The 19,241-nt window shown below is 52.8% G+C and overlaps 1 protein-coding gene across 1 annotated transcript in view; it reads right to left on the reverse strand.

The window, feature by feature from the left end:
* The window catches only part of CACNA2D2 (calcium voltage-gated channel auxiliary subunit alpha2delta 2), a 159,399-nt gene that overhangs the window by 117,570 nt on the left and 22,588 nt on the right, over window positions 1-19,241 (reverse strand). The window contains exon 2 of the mRNA XM_007952009.1: window positions 12,863-12,944. Within this exon, the coding sequence (XP_007950200.1) occupies window positions 12,863-12,944 (82 nt within the window). The remainder of the gene's footprint in view (window positions 1-12,862; window positions 12,945-19,241) is intronic.

The raw sequence follows: 19,241 nt of genomic DNA on the forward strand, positions 1-19,241 counted from the left end.
AGGGAGGGAGGGAGGGGGAGAATAACGTAGATAGACAAAAGAGTCAGGGACAGAGGACTGAACGTTTTGACTCCAGCCTCTGGCCTCGGGACACGGACTGCCAAATTGTAGCAACTGACATTACACTGTGTGAACACCACCAACCACCTCTGTTTACTCTTACTGCAAAGGAAGATCATTTACAGTTTCAGACACCTGATCAGCTGAGTACAGAGACCAGGCTCCTTAAACCAAAACACTGAATTACCTGGGCTGGGTGACCTCTAGCCCGCTACTTCTACATTTCCCAAGGGTTGAGAGTCACCTGAAAGCAAGTTGAGGGACAGCAGCCCACAGCAGCCTGAGTCATAATGAAGCCCCTCCCAAGGGCAGCAGGGAACAATGCCAGGTGGGAATGAAGATGCTCCAAGTCTTTCATAATGTCTCCGTGGGCCATGGAAACACGTCCTTGCACCAACCTCTGGTTAAACCTATGACAGGGTCAGGTGGCCCATTTTACTTAGGCCCACAGGTGGCCATGTGCAGGTGGGGTGGGTGGGTTATCCCAGAATTGGGACCAGATGGGCTGTGAGTGTTTTTGCCAATTTTCACACCCTCTCTGGAAACTGAAATTCCTGGTGTCATTACCAGGAAATGCACAAATGGTGACCCCTCCACCCAGTGGCACCTCCTTGTACTGGACAGACACCCTGTCCTGGTGGCACAACAGGGTGGGGTGTGAGGGAGCTCCTGAGTCCCAGGAAGAGAGGACAAGTGTGTTTGGCATTGGTGGGCCCCATGCAAAATATAAGCTCAGATGAGAAGAGTCCAGGGCAGTCTGGAAAAAGCCCAGAGCCCTCAGCACCTCAGAGAGTGAGACGATGAACTCAGACCCCTGGGTAGGTTGGTTCCCTGCCAGGTCATGTGTCTCAAAAGGGCAGACAGTGAGCCAGGTGGGCACCCCAGGAGAGCTGCCTCTGTCACCTAGGCCTTGGCTAAGTCCAGAAACCTTCATGTTTTCCTGTGCTACACTGAGACCCAAGAACCTTGGCTTCAGCAGGGATCCAAGAACCTACTGGTGTCTTAGGATGTGAGCCTGCCCTAAAATTCACTCTTCCATACCCTGAGCTCACTAAGTGTCCACTGGGGGTGAGGAGCCCCAGTTTACTGGGGCTCTGCAGGGTCTATGGCTGGAGAGGAGCTTTCCCAGATCCTCCAAAGGATCCTAAGGAGACTCCATGGCACATGTGCACATTCCTGGAGGGCCCAATTGCCTAGCTGCTGATGAAAGGTGTGCAGAGGTGAGAAGCAAGTCTCCTGGGGCAGTAGGGGACATGCATCCTACCCTGAGAGCCAGTCTGAGGTGGGAGGCAAAGTGCCAATCTGACAGCCCCACCCAATAAGGGAACCCACCTGGCCCCCTGGGAGCCCCAGTCTGCTGTGGGGGTGTAGCCACTGCCCTCATAAAACTGTAGTCTGAGGGGAAGATAGTGTCCAAGCCACTGGTCCTAGTCTGAGAGGGGATGCTGATAGTTTCTCCTCGGAGAGGGGGATTTTTAAGGCTCAGACTCCTCCTGCCTTCCCCTGGAAGGCTCTAGACCCTGCTTCCTCCATTCCCCCGAGTGGTTCCTCAACCACTTAGCAACGGAGACAATTTACATAATGCATCGAATGTGAGAGCGATAATGGCTGGGGAAGCAGGGTACCCGTTAGTGGCTCCTTGGGAGGGAAAATACCTGCTCCCACACTACCACTTCCTTCCTCATCGAACTGAGCCATGAGGCTGCCAGGAAGCAGGTGTCTTTAAGTGCTCGGCCACTGCCAAGAGGGGCCCAGAAAAGCCACGTCAGCCTGGGAATGGAACAACCTGGAGACAGAGACACATTTGGGAGGAAATTTCCAAACCGCTTGAGTTTTGAACATAAATCCACCCAGCCATGCTCCCCAAGCCCACACCCCTGCTGGGCCCTGGGCCTGCATCCCAATCCTTCCCGGAGGAGGAGGCTGCTTGAGCGAGCAGGCAGGAGGCTACAGCTTCTATAGCTTCGAGGTCGCAGAGCCGGCCGCAGCTGCCCAGGAGGTGGTCACGTTCTAGCACAAAGCCAGCGATGGAAGGGGGGAGAATACATAAAAATTACTGGTACGGTAATTGCCTTTTATATAAATGTTCTTTTTAAAAAGTTTTCCCCAGTGTGAAAGTCTCTCTTTAAAAAGAATAAATTCACTGCATACCAATTTATTCCACGCTTGTAGATGGAGTATAATGAAGACTCCTCAGTCAACATCTGATCTAGAGGCAAGTGGCTGCCACTTTACCCAGCTTCCGGGTCTCCCTGTACAAGGCAGTGCAGTGACAGAGCCTGAGGGGTATGCCTGCATCAAGCTCAAACCCTGGGATTCAAGGACAAGCCTAACAGATCCCATCAATACCCCAGGAGCTGCACGGACGGAGGACACAGAGCAGCTATAATTACAATGTGATTCCTGCTAATGGAGGGGCACGTGGGGCTAGGGGCTGGGGGGTGTGTTGTGGAAGCCCACATTTTCTAGGGATAGGAGAGAGGAAGTGTGGAGCAGGCTTCTGAGGAGACAGAGACTGCCTGCAGGGCATAAGGAGGAAACTGGCTTTTTCTGTCCTGGTGATGAGGCACCTGGGGGTTGTGTAAATGGGGGTGGCCTCTCCTGTGCAGTAGAAAGCTCTTTCTGTGGACTCCAGTGCTGCTCTAACCCCGTGGACGCCCAGACTATTCCCAGAACCCAGGCAATCCTGACTGCCTACAAACTCTGGAGGATGCCCCCCTTACCAGGAGGCCCAAGGACCTGGAAGAGAGGCTCCTGCACAGTGTCCCCCAACCAGCCACAGCTCCTTCATCTGTGAAATAGGGACAAGGTCCCAGGTGGCCTCGATTCCAAGCCTCAGTGAGCACTGGGTTGGGTATTGCCCCGCACAAAGCTGATGTTCTCCACAGTGAAGTCCCCCCTGTCCCAAGGCATAGACACACAGGTGTAGAAGGACACAGATCCACAACCGACTGGTGGTCCCACTTATTCTCCCCAGTCCACGGCTGAGCACAGTGTCAGGCAGAGTGACTTGGACGGGTGCTCACCACGCACGGGGACACAGGCGTGTGTGAATATGAGCTCCTTACCCACAACCAAAACTTCTCAGCTTTGCTAATTACTCAGTTAAGCAGTTCTCACCTGCTCTGGGTGACACAGAGCTCTTAGCACCTGCCTCCTCCCCGTCTCAGCCTATCCCATACGCACGTCTGCTCACCCCTCTACATGTAGCATGCAGAGCTATGCACTCTCAACCACACACACACACACACACACACACATGTGCACTTAGTCATGTTCTCACATATAGGCTGCTTGCATACAGTATCATGTTCTCATCCACACACACCTGCATGTGTGTGCCTGGTCACATCCCCCCATAAAGCATGCATGCAAGCTCAAATGCTCCCTTTCAAAGATACAAACACTCACTTGTTTACACTCCCACTTGCAACATGCACACAAGAACAAGGCTCACAGATTCTCTTCTACATGCACACACATGCATACTCACCCCCACTCACCCTCCAATGCGAAGCATCATGCATCTCACACACTCTGTTTCACACACACACTATGATTGGCCCACATTCCACCTCACACAAGGCTCAGCAGGTCAGGGACTGTGTCATCCAGCGAGCCAAGGAAAAGGGGACCAAGGATCACCAGGGACCAGTTGTCTTCCAGGCCTGACTGTCCATGGTCAGGTGGACTCTCGGAGACCTAGACATGACTCTGCTCTTCTAGCCATAGTCTCCCACACCATATGATGAGATGGGACCAGGCCTACCAGAGGTCCCCTAGACCCCACTTCTATGTGTACCCCAGGGATACAGAGGCAGAAGAAGTAGGGGACATCTTACTGGCCTCAGTGTTGCTCTGGAGGGCTTCTTGGAGGAGAGGAACTGTAGGCTGGGTTTAAAGCTGGGGAAAGGCCTGGGGTGGGGAGTGGGGGGGTTAGGGGAATGTGGATTGTTTGGGGGTGGGTGTCGAGGTGGATGAGGAGAGTGGCAGGTGGACTGTGGGAGGCTCACCGCTACCCCTGCCCAGAGCCACACACCTTGGCCAGAGCTTCAAGTCCCTCCAAGAGCAGTCCAGCTTCTCCAGGCTCCAGATGTGTCTGGGTAACCAGCACATTTCATGCAGTCAGCTCTTCTCCAGGGACCTCTACTCTCTAACAAAGAGCAATCAAGGGCCCATCTTGCATGTAGCTGAGGCCTGGCAGATCCCACGAAAGCCTACCTCTCTCCCAGGCCTTCTAGTTGGGACCAAGGCTCTGCCGTGAGGCACTGGGTCTTGGTTTCTCCATGCAGGGATAGATGGTTCCTAGAGTTCTGTAGGACAGAGTCAGAGCCCTGATCTCTCCCTTCTCAGTCATTAGGTGTCTGTCCTTCCCTTATCCAGCCATTGAAAAGTTACTAGCTGAGCACCTGCTCTGTGCAAGCCTTATGGGCACATATGTGCATGTGTGTGCACTGCAGTCATACGTGTACATGCGTGTACCTGCCTGTGTGTTACATGTGCACTGTGCATGTATACATGTGCACCTGTGTGTGTGTTCACAGCCCTGCTTTTCCAGCAAGACTGTGCATCCTCTTGGGTGGGGGCCCAGTCCCTCCCTTCTACTACTCCTGGCAGAAGGACTCAAGCTCTGAGGGTCAGCTACTTGGGATGGATAAGGAAGGAGCCTGAGGGGTTTGCCCAGGATCCACTCCCTTGTCTCAGGGCTGGGAGAGAGGTACAGAAATATTGAAGGTTTATGGTGTTGTAATTTTCTCCAAACACTAAATTCTACTCACAAGGAGAGGGGAGCCATGCTTAGAGAGGGTGGAGTAAGGCCTGCTGAGCTCCGGTTCCTGCCTGGTCGTTGTAAATGTTGCTCAGGCTGCCCTGGGCCGGCTGTGGTTTGTCAAAACCAATTACTTCTCTGCCTCTACCAAGTGCTTGGGGCTCCATGAATCTCAGGCAAGTGTCCCCGTGGCCACCACCAATCCAGCAGTGGATGGGGGTGGGGGGCTGGGGAGGTATTCAGCTTAGGTCAGCTGTCCCCAAGGGCCCAGCATGGAAATCTATGACACACTCCTCCCCCATTCTCCCTCCCCTCCCCTTGATCATCTGGACATGGCAGCCCCATCGCTCTCCGGCTCTCCAGAGATGGATGGGGGAGGGGAGCAGAGTCTGGTCACTTCTCAACAAGCCACAAGAACTGTGTACCTGTCTGAGTGGACTCCCAGCTGTCCTGTTGCAAGGCTAGCCTCTGTGAGGACCCCAGAGGAGGTGCCAGTGTGTACATTAGAATACCCTGCCCATGCAAGGGGTTCTGCTTTAGAAAAGCTTGACAGAAAAATCTCCCGGATTCCCAAGGTGGAAGGAGTGAGGAGCATCCATCCACTTCAGAGAATGTCTCTCCCTTAAACTGAAGGACTCTCCACCCCAGGCAGAGAACCTTCCAGGAGTTCCCGGAGCTGCCCCCTCAGGAAGAACCCGTGATCCTCAGTCATGTCCTCGGCCATTCTATTTTCTGACCCACTTATCTTCCCATTCCCTGTTCCAATACCAGGGGTTAGCCAGAATTTGATAGCGTCATACTGTTTCCTACCCCACTCCCATCCAAGCCCCTCTTCCCTTCCCTGTGTGCACAGGGCCTGGGAGACAAGCTTCTTCTGATTCATTGACTGATTTGAGAAATGGGCTCATGGGCCTCTTCTGGGCTGTATGGTCCTCCTCTTCACTTCCACGTATCTCTTCCCACGGCTGCCTCTGCAGCTGGCTCCCTAGCTTGTCAGCCCAAGAGGTCATGCACCCTTCTCTGGTCCACAAAATCTTGTATCTACAAGTCTTGCTCCCACCTGGTGGCCCTTGTTTCTCTCCTGGTCAGATCTCCCAAAAAATCTCATGGTCAGCAGGGAGGAGCTGAGTCTCAAGCTCCTGGGCTGAGCTGGGTAAAGTAGGCACCTTGGGTAGCTGAACTCTCCAAAACTGTGCCCATTTCCTGGTAGGACAGACAACTGGTGGTGAGGAACACAAAGGTACTCCTATATCTATGGGCTCTGCCTACAGGCCTTCCTCATCCCTGCTCCCAAGATCCTCATGTCTCTCTGTCATGGACTGAATGATAGCCCCCCAAAATGTGTCAACTTGGCTAGGTCATGACTCCCAGTATTGTGTGGCTGTCCTCCATTTTGTGATCTCATGTAATTATCCTCCATTTTGTGATGTGTTGTAAACCCTAACCTCTAAACGTTAATGAGGCAGCTTTGGTATGCTGTATATCTTGAGTCACTGCCTTACAAGGGGGTATGACTCAGTCATACCCTTACTCTTGAGTTATACCTTTTATCTTACAAGAGACAGAAGAAGTAAGAAGCAGGCAGAGAGTGGGACCTCACTACCACCCAGCCAGGAAAGGAGCACATCCTTTGGACCTGGGATCCCTGTACTGAGAATTTCCTAGACCCAGGGGAAGACTGATGCCAAGACACATGATATCTCCAACAGATGTCAGCCCCACAGATGTCAAAAGGAGACAAAGACCTTCACCGAAAGCTACAGAGAGAAAGCCTTCCCCTAGAGCTGACACCCTGAATTTGGATTTCTAGCCTCCTACACTGTGAGAGAATAAATTTGTTTGTTAAAGCCACCCACTTATAGTATTTTTGTTATAGCAGCACTAGAAAACTAAGATACTCTCCAGGAGGATAAGACTGCTTGTATACCCATTTCATAGACAGCAGAACTGAGGCTGAGAGAGGCAGGGCAATACCCTCCAGGTTCCACAGCATCCAAAAGCCAGCCCTGCTATTCTTGCCACTTACTCTTTTCACCACCACCCACTATTCAGCTGCTGCTCATGGCACAGGCTGTAGGTTCAAATCCTAGCTCTGCCACTTACCCACTGTGAGACCTCAAGTAAGTCTCCCACCTACAGAAGATACAATTGTATGTCAAATGCCTCTTCTCTCCCCGCTAAGAAGTTCCCCCATAGACAGGGAACTCCCCTTGGATGTTATACAAATGGAGGATGCTGTGACATGGCCTCACGGTCACCTCGTAGCCCCAGCTACAAGCTGATAACCCCTCTACCCACCATTCCTGCACCACCAGCCACTGCGTCCAGTGATCCCACCCAGAAATGTCTCTCCCCTAGGCCTGTCCCTTCAACACCCATGGCCTCCACTGGGAGCTAGGTGATGATAACTCCCTGCTGGGATTATCTCAGAATCTCAGAAGACTCCTAGCCATCTCCTGACAAGGCCACAGGACTGGGGGGCTATGAATTACCCATAGGTGCAACCACCAGCTCATGCCAGATCCCCTCCTTCCCAAAGGCTGTTCTGACCCAGTACCCCACACTCCTGGGGAGCAGGAAGGGGGAAGGAGCAGCTGGTTGAGTAGAACACTGGTATCAGTCTGAGGAGCTGTCAGGGTGGGGGCGTCTCAGGTAGTTGGTGCCCGTGGAAGGTGTGATCAGCATGAGCCAGCATCCCTAGGGCAAGGATACCAGGGCAACACCCCTTGGCCCCCTGGACCCACCTCTGGTGTATGGGGGTGTGTGTGGAAGGGGTGTGGGAGATCCAAGCCAGCCAGCTGGCCCTCAGGAGGCAGCTCCTGCCACAGATGAAATGGCTTTTGAAAAGCTTCTCAAAAATGGAATTTTCTCCTGCAGGCAACAATGGGGTATGTGTGTAGGGGGAAGCAGAAGGGCAATACCCCACTCCCTCCAACCCTATGTCTCTCTGTACAGCGTTCAGAAAGAGGGTTCCCAGAACTCACAGTGGAGGGATGCCAGAAGAGGCCACTCCCATGGCAGGTCCTGGGGAGCACGTTGGACTGGGAACAAAGGAGGGGCCCAGGCAGGCTTCGACCAGGCTCCCAAGCACCCGCCTCTATGTACACCATTATGCTCAAGCAACGGCCTCACTGCATTTCAGACACCCTCTCAGGAGTGCCCCGCCCCCCATCCCCGCGCATCCCCGCTGGGTGCCGAGCAAGAGGACCATATGGAGGGAATAATAAGACAATTAACTTTCCATTAAAGAATAATATATGTGGGTTTTTAGGGAGGCGAGCGGCAGCAATTCCTACCCAGCAGTGTATTGCACACCCGTGCCCCCCCACCGCCCCCACCCCGACGTGCCCCACATCCTGATCATTTACTCCAGGAGAGGGGAGGGCACGCTGGGTCTCATGGGAGGTGGCTGGATGGCAGGCTGCAGGCTGCACAATGAGCACTATGGGGGCTGTGTGGGGGCTGCAGGAGCTCTGGGGCAGGGCTGTGGTGGATTGAGCAGGACTCCCTCATAACCACACTCCTGACTGAATGCTTCAGCTGCAACAGCCCATGTGTGAGTGGGGGTCCACCTGGCCATGGATCTACAAGCCTGACTCTCAGCGTGTATATAACCATAGTGCTCCGATGGAAGGAGCAAATATAGGATCTAGGGGTCACAACAGCTTTCACCCACCTTGCCTGGCCCTCCCCGGGGTGCTTTTGCCCCTTGGCACCTCCTCAATCCCAGCTTCCTTCTACCTCTTCTGCCCCAGCCCCTCTAGGTTTGCTGGCACTCTTGGACATTGCTGACTCTACTTGGGATGCCAGCTTCTCAGGGAGCCCTCTCCCCAAAGAGGTGCAGACATGGCCTCTGGCAGCACTCTTGGAGCCAACGTGTGAGCATGCTTGTGTTTGGGGAGTTGACATTGCAAGGGGGGAAGAATGGGAGGAGCATGTCTCAAAGGCACCTGCAGAGGGGCCCTGTCCCTGCCTCCCTGAACCCCACAGGAAAGGGGCCCTATCATGACCAGACTTTAATCCACGCCAGGATCCCAGCTCCAGATGTGGCACTCTCCATGTATTAATTACACATTCCTAGGGAGGACTGAACAGACAGAGTACATAGCAGACTAGACAAGGTGGGACTTTGGCATCATCACTGGTTCAGAAATGCCATCCATTCTCTTTGGCCTGAATTAGCGTGACTGTCCGGAAAAGCAGTGGGGAGGGATCTGGATTTGAAGTCCTGAGGGCCAACTCTCTAGCCTGGGGGAAAAGCTTCCCTAGGTGGCTCCTCCAGGCAGGCCCCAGGCCTGCTTCTCTGCCTGGACACACCCTCCCAAACCCCACCTCTCAAACACCTCCTCAGAAAGTGTACTGGAGTCCCCAGAAGTAGCCGTCTTAGGACCCTGCTCCCAACCCAGCTCTGCCCTTACCCCCAACCTTAACCCCAGGCAGTGGATTTCTCACTTCCTTTTACAGAGACCCTCAAAAGATGGTGTCAGGAACCCATCCCAGGGCTGGTGCACCTCATAAGCCACTGGTTCTTCTTTATGTCTGACCACAAAGTCTCATGGCTTGCTTTCATGCAAGGACCCCAGAGCTGTCCCCCTTGTACCCTGGGGACCCAGCCAGGTCCCTGGCTATACCCATCAAAGTGACCTGGGCTTCAGATTGGGGAGACCTGTCATCTCCACATCCACTCCCTCGTACCCCTAGGCACCTGATGAATTATTCATCCTGATCAGTCTCATTATGTAAATGAGCTCAGAGCCCAAGCATATGCTCTCTGCTCCTCCCCCGGGAGGGGGACAATATGGTGCTGATGGGGAAGGGTGGAGAATGGGCTCAGGAGACATCACTCAGCCCCCAGGGGGTCCGGATGGGGCAGGCTGTGCCAAGTCCACACCTTCCTGGCTTGTTTGGGGCAGGAGTTGCCTGTGGCTGGGGGAAGCTAGGTACCCGGGAAGGTGTGCCTCAGGAGGTATCTGGCTAAGCATGGGGGAGGGGATGACACATGATCTCCTACTACGCACTGGCCCTGGGGACAGATGAGAAAATCTAATGGGGTCTTTGCAGACAGCCCCTCCCCAGATGTGTCACCATTTCCAACCTGTAAAATGGACCACAGTCTGCACTCAGTCATGTCCCATGGGGTTGTGGTGAGGTCAAGAGGAGGAAAGTGCCAAGCCAATGAAAACACACCCAAAAGCCACTGTCTGCAGTTTCTACACTTTTGCAGCTGTCAGCCCTTATGGCTTCTGACTTCTGGAGGTGGGGCAGCCCCCAGGACAGTGGCAGGCAGTCCTGGAGGGAAAGAAGGCCAAGTGGGGCCAGATGCCAGGACCACCCCAGATGCAAGTGTTCAGGGCACAGCTCAGAACCAGCTCAGGGAGGCCTGGGGAGGGGCAGTCCCAGTGGGGCCAAGGCTGTCAGCTTTAGGAAGCTGGTGTCAGGGTCCATAGGAGCATCCACAGCTGGGTCAGGCCTCTGCTCCAAGCATCCTCCTGAGTGATCACAGTGGGGCATGGGCTGGGCACATGAGTCCTCCCACACTCATTGGAAGGAAAGTGGTCGTGGCTCAGGCGAGGTCTAGGGAGGGTTTTGGGGTTGGAGAAATGACCAATTGGCTCCTGCCTGCTCCCATGGGATTGCCCTCTTTCTCTAGAACCTCCCATCTTCCCTTCCCCCTGCCCAGAGTGCCCTGTGCCAGAGTCTCCCATGCCAAGAAGCAGTCCCAGAGCTGTCAGCGGGAAGTAAGAGGCTGAGGAAGCAGGTGAGAAAAAACTGGAGCAGGACACAGCCGCTGGAGAGCTGGCAGCCATTGGCAGGCAGAGGGGCTGCCAGGAGGAGCCAGAAACGCCAGGTCAGCACTTCTCTGCCTGTTGCACTGGCCACACCAACCATGGCCCTGCCCTGGCAGGCTCTTCCCTGCCCTTGGCTCATCCTGTCCACCCTTCCAGGAGGGAAGCACAACCACAGGAGGAGCAGCCCCCTAGAACAGGAGTCAGAGCCCCAGGTCCAAGCCCACCTCTATCACAGGCTAGCTGTGTGACCTTGGTTACCGCTGGGCAAGTAGGGGTGGGGGGAAGATGTGCTCATTGGTGCAAATGCCTGGAATCACTCAAGTCCCATCAGGAAGAAAGAGCACACATTCTGGGAATAAAAACAATCATCAAGGGAAATTCAAATCTGGTTTCTGAAAAAGGGGATGAACTCGTGTTAGCCTGAACTGCACCCTTTCCACATGCTGTTCTCACCACCTCATCCTCCAGCTAGACTTCCCAGCCATGCCATCGACCAAGAACGAGGGTCAGAGAAGGTCCACGACTTGCGCAGGGGCAGAGAGTGAACATACCAAGCTGGGATTCCATCTCTGGTCCTCATCACCCAGGAAGCTCAAGGGTTCAGACAGAGCTAAGTCTCAGGCAGCAAGTCTGAACATAATTTTCTTGTTGGCAAATTATCAGAGTCTGAGTGGCCCATGAGTATAAAATGAACAATATCCTCAAGCTGAGTGTTCAAAGTGTGGAGGATTCTTGACTCAAGGTGCATGGCTAACTCCTTACATGGGGTACATTGTATGTCCTCATACAAAACTTGGAAAGGCACATAATGCATCTTCTGGGAAATAACTTTTCTTCATTAACCTACACGGCTGCACCTAGCAGTGCCCACCTAGAACCTGGTTAGTGACCAGTGCTATTCCTGAGCTTAAACTGACTCCCATTCTGGAATAGTTTTTCCTACACTGCTTTCTCTGGAAAGCTCCACTGGCCTCCAGGGGCATCTCTGAGTCACTGAAGAGTTCACAGGAAGAGAGTAAGATAGGGACTACTGTGAGTCAAGGCCAGCAACCAGGAAAGGGAGGTTGAGAGAGGCTGGGCCTCTTGAGGGAGGACAGCCAGGAAGCTGGTGGCTCAGACTGGCACCAGCCCTTGCAGCATGAACAAAAAAGGCACCTCTCTCACCAGTTTGGAGACCTCTGGACCTAGACCCCCTCCATGTTACTGCCTCACTAGTCACCCTGATCAGCCCCATCCTGCGCCCAAGGCTCTACATTCACAATCAATGTCAACACACTCACTGCAGCACCTGCTGTGAGTTAGGCATAAGGAATAGACAGAAGACAAGACCTCATGGTCCTTGCCCCACGGAAGTCACATCTGCTGACCAGCCCAGACCAAGAGCTCTGACAAGAACACAGCAGAGCATCTAATCAGTGAGCCTAGGCCTAAACTCTGCCAAACTACCATCGGCGACTTTAGTTACTCTGTGATTCCCAGGCTGGCCACCAGCAGGAGAGTCCCATTAATTCCTTGCTTACTTCTGGTCAGTACCCATGCACCTAGCAATGAGTCCCACCCCACCACTCTGAAGCTCCACTCTCTCAAGCTTCTGTGTTTCACATCAAGAGCGACAGCTCAGGAGCCCACGGCCTGACAGCAACACATTTTGCAGCCTTCTGGGGGTGACGGATGGCCTGCTCCTCACATCACTATTTCAAACATTAACATAATTTCTCAGGATGAATGTGGTTGCTTGTGCCCAATCAATCACCCCTCCCACCCCTTGATCCCTCATCTCTCCAAGCCCAGGCTTCCAACACGTCTCTCAGCCACAGCCGCCTCGAGCAGGTGGCACTGCTATCTGAGGTTGTTTGACCCGGCTGCCTCGTTCATTCCGTAGACAGTCCCTCTGGCTTCCACGCACATCTGCTGAACCCTCATGAGCCTGACCTCTCCTAGCCTCTGCCTCAGACACAAACCTCCCTCACCTGAGCCCAGCTGGGGAACCCTGAAAACCTCCAAGAGCACCTTACGGAAACAAGGGTCACCATGAGAGCTGACCCCCAGAAGAGCAGACAAGACCCAAAGGATCCACTGCTTTCCTGGTGATCGCCCCACCTGCCCCCACAGGCCCAGCCGTGTCCTCATACTGGGGCCTCCACAATGCCAAATCTTCCTTGTTCCTTATTTTTGAACTCCCCATCCCTGACAATTCCCACTTGGAAGAGGATCCTTAAAGAGAATACAGTAGCACTGGGCTTACCTCTCGGAGCTGCTGGACACCCCCAAAAATCCGCATTACGCCATCGATCTCTTGCTCCAGGCGCCGGGCCCAATGCTGCATCCTGCATGCAGAGAGGAGACAGGTGTCAGGAGAACCCACCTGGTGCAGAAACAGCCCAGCCCTGGCCACTCAGGAGTGACCAGAGGCAGCCATTCCTCACGGCCCAATTTTCACTAGGGAAGTAGCAGAGACAAAGCCCACAGCACGCCTGTGGTTTCCCTTTGAAGTCCAGACCTGGTGGCCTGGGCTCTCCTTTATGCACTGTCGGACTGCCAGGGAGGGGAGAGAGTCGTACTCTAAATGCATTGAGGGAGTTCAGCGGCTTGAAGATGCCTGCAGGGAGACCATTTTTCACCGTGAAGAGCCAGCCCTTGATGTCATGCTCTGAACATGGGAACTTCTGGACACTGGGAGGAGGGAGGGTATGAGTGGGCCGGGTGGGGTCTGGCTGGAACTTAGAGCCTGCTGTCCGCAAGGCCAGGTGGGGCCTGGTGAAGGGGAGGGAGCACCAGTCTCTGCTGCCACCACCAAGTCAGTGTGTTATCTGGGTTAGGTCCCTGCGGCTCTGGCCCTCATCTGAGCACTGGACATGGGGAGCTTCCAGCTTGGATGGCCCTCACCTTTCTGCACCCTGTCAACATGCTACGTGAGGCTCATCACCGGATGTCCCTTGTGAACTGCCCACCCACAGGGTCAGACCACTTTGCCCCCCTTTCTGGGGCCTGGCAAGCCCCACAAATCCTTCATGTGAGCCACTGACCTGAGTAGGTCTCCCTCAGGCTGGTGCCACTTTGGCCTTGTTTTAATCCATCTGTGACTTGGCTTCCTCGTCTGGAATATGAGAATAATTTGGGACCATCTCTTATGGTACTATGAGGACACATGAAAATAGGCAGGTCAAGGTCACAGCACCGGGACCCTAAAGCTGTAAGTGACCAGGACGTATAGGTGGTCACATGGCCTTGTATTCTCAGCCTCACACCCATGAACAGGGACAGTATCTGAAGAAGAACCCAGATCTGTTCAAACCTCTGTGGGTCCTCCCACTCCTTCAGTCAGTGCCAGATCAGGAGAGCAAGATCTCTCTGATCCCTAACAGGGCCAGTCACAGAGACTCTCTCCACACGGCTAAAAGCATTTTCTACTGTAACCATAGCTCCCTGACCCATGGGCTGCTCTAATACAGCTGAAAATGTACCTCAACTTCTCCAGCCCACCTGACACAGTCCCATTTTGCAGGAGGCCCCTCTGGAGTGGGCCCATAGGAGAATTACAAAGATTTAGATAAGCCACAGGGCAAGCACAGCCCATAGGGCACAGCAGAGGTGACGTGATCCCAGTCACTCCATCTGATGGAGGGGCACCCCAAGAACCACAGAGTCCAGGGGATTGCACCTGGCCCAATACACCCCCTGGGCCTGTGACCTCCCCAAGTGCTACTTGAGATCTCGACTCTCTTCTGGTTCACTGGGTCAAAAGAGCTCAAGACTCTACCCTAGCCCCTGTTCCACATCCGTCCTCGGTGTGGCTGAGGGCTCGGCTCGTGCCATTGTGTGCCCCGGTCGGTTGGCATGGGAACTTGGAGCAGGAGGCAGGCAGATCACTAATTGCAATTTGCCAAGCTGAATGTCAGGACCGTGATGGGAAAAAAAAAAAAAATCAACATCAAAAGAAAGAGGTATTAGCTTCAGCTTGTTGCTGAGCCACAGTGATTCCCACCTCCGCTCTCAACCATAGGGGAAAAATCTAACCCTGAGCCGGGGTGGCTACTCGGCTGCCACCTGGGCTAAGAAGGACAATCAGGCCTTAGCCACCAGCCTGGGGAGGGCAAAGCAAAGCAAAGAAGGGAGAGCCTGGTTGGCCTGTTCCCTGTCCCTCAGGCACTGGTCACTTGGCCTTGGCGGTGGGTGGACAGTGAGGCAGGTAGCTGTTTTTGCTCCTGAAATGGAGCACTGAGGGCTAATGCTGGGTGGGCTAGCACACAGTATTATGTCCAGCCAGGCAGGTGGCAGACAAACAGCCCTGGCTTAAGGAGCTCATCTCCAGGGACATGATTACCTCTGTCTGGCCCTGACCTCTGCCACTCACTGGTCCAGAGAACAAAATGCCACTCATAAGCCTTCCTGAGGTTAGTATTTATTGGGTGCTCACTATGTAAAAGGTGTTGTGTCACCTGGTCATCTACTCTCTTTTTTTTTTCTTTAAATTTTTTTTTTGTTGTTGAGAATATATAGAGCAAAACACACACCAATTCAACAGTTTCTGCTTGTACAACTTAGTGATGTTGATCACATTCTTTGAGTTGTGCAACCATTCTCACCCTTCTCTTCTGAGTTGTTTCTCTCCCGTTAACATAAACTGACTGCCCCCTAAGGTTCTTATCTAGCCTTTCGAGTTGCTATTGTCAATTTGATCCCACACAGATAGTTCTTAAAAGGCAAAATGCTCAAGGAAGACATTTTTTTTTTTACTAGTTAAGCTAAACTACTGTTCGGTTTTAAGAAGACCTCAGGGGATATATTTGGTTTAAGGTTTAAAGATTATCTCAGGGCAATAGTTTCAGGAGTTCATCCACCCTCCTTGGCTGCAGAAAGTCTAGTTACCTACTCTCTTTTGTTTTAATCCTCATAAAGAAGCAAGCATTATCATCCCCAACTTTCAGGGAAAGAAACGGAGGCACAGAGGGTTTAAGTCAGCAGCCCGAGGTCACCCATCCAGAACATGGTAGACATAGGGGTGTGCTGGACTCAGCTTGCAGCAGCTTGCAAAAGTTCACTATGTGTACCTCTTTCCACCTCTGTGTTCAGTGCAGTCATCTGAGGAACCTGAGATTGGCCAAAGTGGGAGTTATTTACACCATGTAAATTGGCAAAAGATTTTCTCTCTGGACAGTGAATTGTAATCATTTACCAGCACACCACTGATTCCCCTCCAGGCAGGTGACTCTCTGCTAATGTACCTATAGGTCTCAAGTTCTAGGATTTCACAGATAAGTAAAAAAATAAATAATTAGGAGAACAGACATAGGTACCAAGTTTTTATTTTGCTCAGATAGGACATTATTATAATCACCATCATTTCACCTAAAAAGGATATTTCAATATTAGAAAAAAATTTTAGAAGAATCAAATCTTAGGTTAAGGTATAGTTCTTCCCAAGAATTTTTTTCTTTTTCTGCCTGTCTGACTGTCTGTCAGGTTCTCTCTCTCTCTCTCTCTTTCTCTCTCTCTCTCTCCCTCGCCTCTCTCTCTCTCTCTCTCTCACACACACACACACACCCACACACAAACACATATACAGCCTCCCCACTCCTACCTGACTGAGTAGCTCTAGACTCTGCTACGGGCTTTGGGAATGGGCCTGTCACTGCTCATAAGGACACACCACACTCACCCTCCTCCAGGGGCGACTTCAGCCCTTAACCTGGCACCTTAGGCCTGATGGGTATGCCCCAGACCCTAGCTCCACTGCTTGTTAGCATAATAGCAGAGAAAACAAGTTACTCTGATTATTCACCTAAAACAAACAAATTAGGAAGGCAATACGTGTGTCCAAGAGTTAAAAAGAACATGATGGATAATTCATTTCACTGTCACAGAGATGTAACTTTGTGAGTTCCAGGGTTTGGCTGTGTCCCAGTGTTGGTTCCAAGGGGGTGACACATGGGCATGCAGGAAGCCAGGAGTAGATTCTTCACCTGCTGTGATCCTGCCCCAAGAGTGGAGAAACCACTCACTAGGCCAAGATCTGCCCTGGCCAAGCACAGTCCTACTCACTCCAACAGACTGATGTGGAGCTGTGGAAGAATGGGGGATGCACCAGGACCCAGGGCCCTCATGAGTCAAACACAAACTGGACAAATCGTGCCAGGACTCCCATCAGCTTGGGCTCAAAGTATCCAGCTCTGCCAATGGACTGCTGTCCACTAGTCACACTCCCAACTCTGGAGACCCACTCTATGGCTACCAACCTCCCTGTGATTTTCCATGCTCTTCATGGAGTAGACACTGCTTATCTCTAAGTGCCAAATTAGCAAGACAGTGACAGGAGAGTGCCTGGGAGGAGGCACCTGCAGCCCAGCCCGCAGGAGGACTAATGTGGGAGGGAGAGACTGGTGACTGATACCGTGTCCTCCAATGTGCCCAAACCCAGGGATGTGCAGTCACGTGCACTCAGTTTATAGACAAGAAAACTGAGGCCCCCAGCAAGTTCAAGCATAGCTGTAGGCCATGTCCACCCACTCCTTGACCCCATCCTTCTAGGCTTAACTGGAACAATGCAGCCTTTAGAAAGCCTCAGGGAGAGGCTGCCTCTGCTAGCTGTCAACCTCAGCTTTCCCATCTATATATGTTGTTGTTGTTGTTATGTGCCATCCAGTCGGCCCCAACTCATAGCGACCCCTCCTTGGGTTTCAGAGGCAGTATCACTACGGAAGTAGGATTGCCCAACCTTCCTCCGAAGAAGTGGCTGGTGGGTTTGAACCACAGCCTTCTGGTTAGCAGTCAAGTGCCTTAGGCACTATGCTACCAGAGCTCCTATCTATATATGGGGTAATAATAACCAATTTAGGAGCTCTGGTAGCATAGTTGAGACTCAGCTAGAGGTCCAACTACAGTGCCCTCAGGTGGGGGCCTCCAGCTCAGAGGCCAGGCAATGTGAGCTGGGGGAGGAGTCAGAGGACCAGCTTAGGGGGAGGAGGAGGGCAAGTGGAGGAGAGGGGAGGGTAAGGAAAGACAGAGGTCTGAGGGAGAGGAAGAAGAGGAGGTAGAGGGGAGAGGGAAAAGGAAGAAGGAAAGCGGAAGGGGTGAGATCCCTGGGGGAGGAGATGGGGGAGGAGAAGTAGGAGAAGAAGGGAAAAGGCCCTAGTGCAGATGCAGCAGCATAGTTTAAACTGTTGCCAGTGGTTAATTTTATAGGAGAAGTTGTTGATCAGAATGTGATTTAATTGTACAGTATAATCCAGGCTTTTGGAATAAATTATGCAGAAAACTCATCTATAATTAAACAAATCAAAAAACCAGAGACAGGTGACACTGCAGGTTCACCCTCAGAGGGCATGAGTGGGTGTGGGCAGCTGGACCCAGCAGAGAGGTCAGAAGGGGAGGGAGAGGAGCTTTGTTCAAGAGCAGACAGGGGCAGGCCAGGGAGAGGCACTGAGGTGGAAGCCTCGTGGGGTGGGTGGGGTGGGCGTGAGGGCTGTTGGTGATGAATTGGGCAGAGATGAAGGGGGTTTTCCTGTAAGTCTCCAGGCACCTCCAGGCTCCCCATCACCAGGGAAGCCAAGCTGGACCTCCCAGGTTCAACTGAAACAAAACCTCCTTGCCATTCACACAGAGGCATATTTTGTCATGAAAGTGCAGAGATAGGCTGCCTCCACCAGGCAGCCCACCTGGATAGTCCCACTCTACTGGGGGGCCCACACACAGGCTACAGCTCTCCCCACAGCTCAGCAAGACAGCCATCCTGTGCTGAGGGTGAGACAGTAGGTGAGACTGGGCTGGGGTAGGGGGCAGGTGAGAGTCTTGTGGAACAGGCACAGCAGAGGCCACTTGCTGCCAAGGGCACTGTGAACCAAACTTAGCCATGGCGGGTGTGTGGGGGTGCACAGTTAGAACATTTTTGAGGCTGTGGCAGCTGGAAACCCACAGGTCTCTTATTTCTCTCGTGACAGGCTGGCCAATTATTCTCCCAGCTCTGGGGGAGGCAACGATTTAAAATAAAGTGCTATTCAATTATTCTGATTATATTTCAGCCGGGCTGCTACCTCCCACCTTGGTGACTTCCAAGTCTTCTAAAGGGGAAAGAAAGACAGACAGACAGGGCAACAGGAGGAGACAGGAGTGACAGAGAGAGAGACACACAAAAAGAGACACTGACATGAAAAAAGCCTAAGAGAGCTGGGATGAGAGGACAAGTGTGTTAGTGTGACTAGCTCCAGGGGAAGACAAGAAGCTGGTGGGTGAGCAAAGGTGTCACTCCTCCTCTTGGCCCGGAGAAGGTATGCCTCCCCCAATAGCCACTTGAAGCTCACAGAGCACCCAGGCCCTCCTCTAGGCCTTAGCCCTGCCGCAAATGGCAGGAAGCTCAGGGATGCACTCAGATGGTGGCATCTCCAGGGCCACCTCCTCTGGGAGGTCCTTCTTGACCCATTGGGCAGTTGTCCCTCTGCATCTGAACTGAGCACCTAGATCCAGCTCGGGCTCTTCTAAGATGTACCCTGTTAGGCCTCAGTTTTCCCACCTGGAAGATGGACATAAAGTTCACCATCCTGCTACCTTCCAGGATCTAGAGAAGATAGGTAGAAAACACTGCTATACAAAAGGATGCTAACAGGAGTGTATCCACACACTCGCACGCA

Source organism: Orycteropus afer, unplaced genomic scaffold (genome assembly GCF_000298275.1).
Source record: "Orycteropus afer afer isolate SDZICR_OR568_19922 unplaced genomic scaffold, OryAfe1.0 scaffold00323, whole genome shotgun sequence".
In the NCBI taxonomy this organism is placed as follows: domain Eukaryota; kingdom Metazoa; phylum Chordata; class Mammalia; order Tubulidentata; family Orycteropodidae; genus Orycteropus; species Orycteropus afer.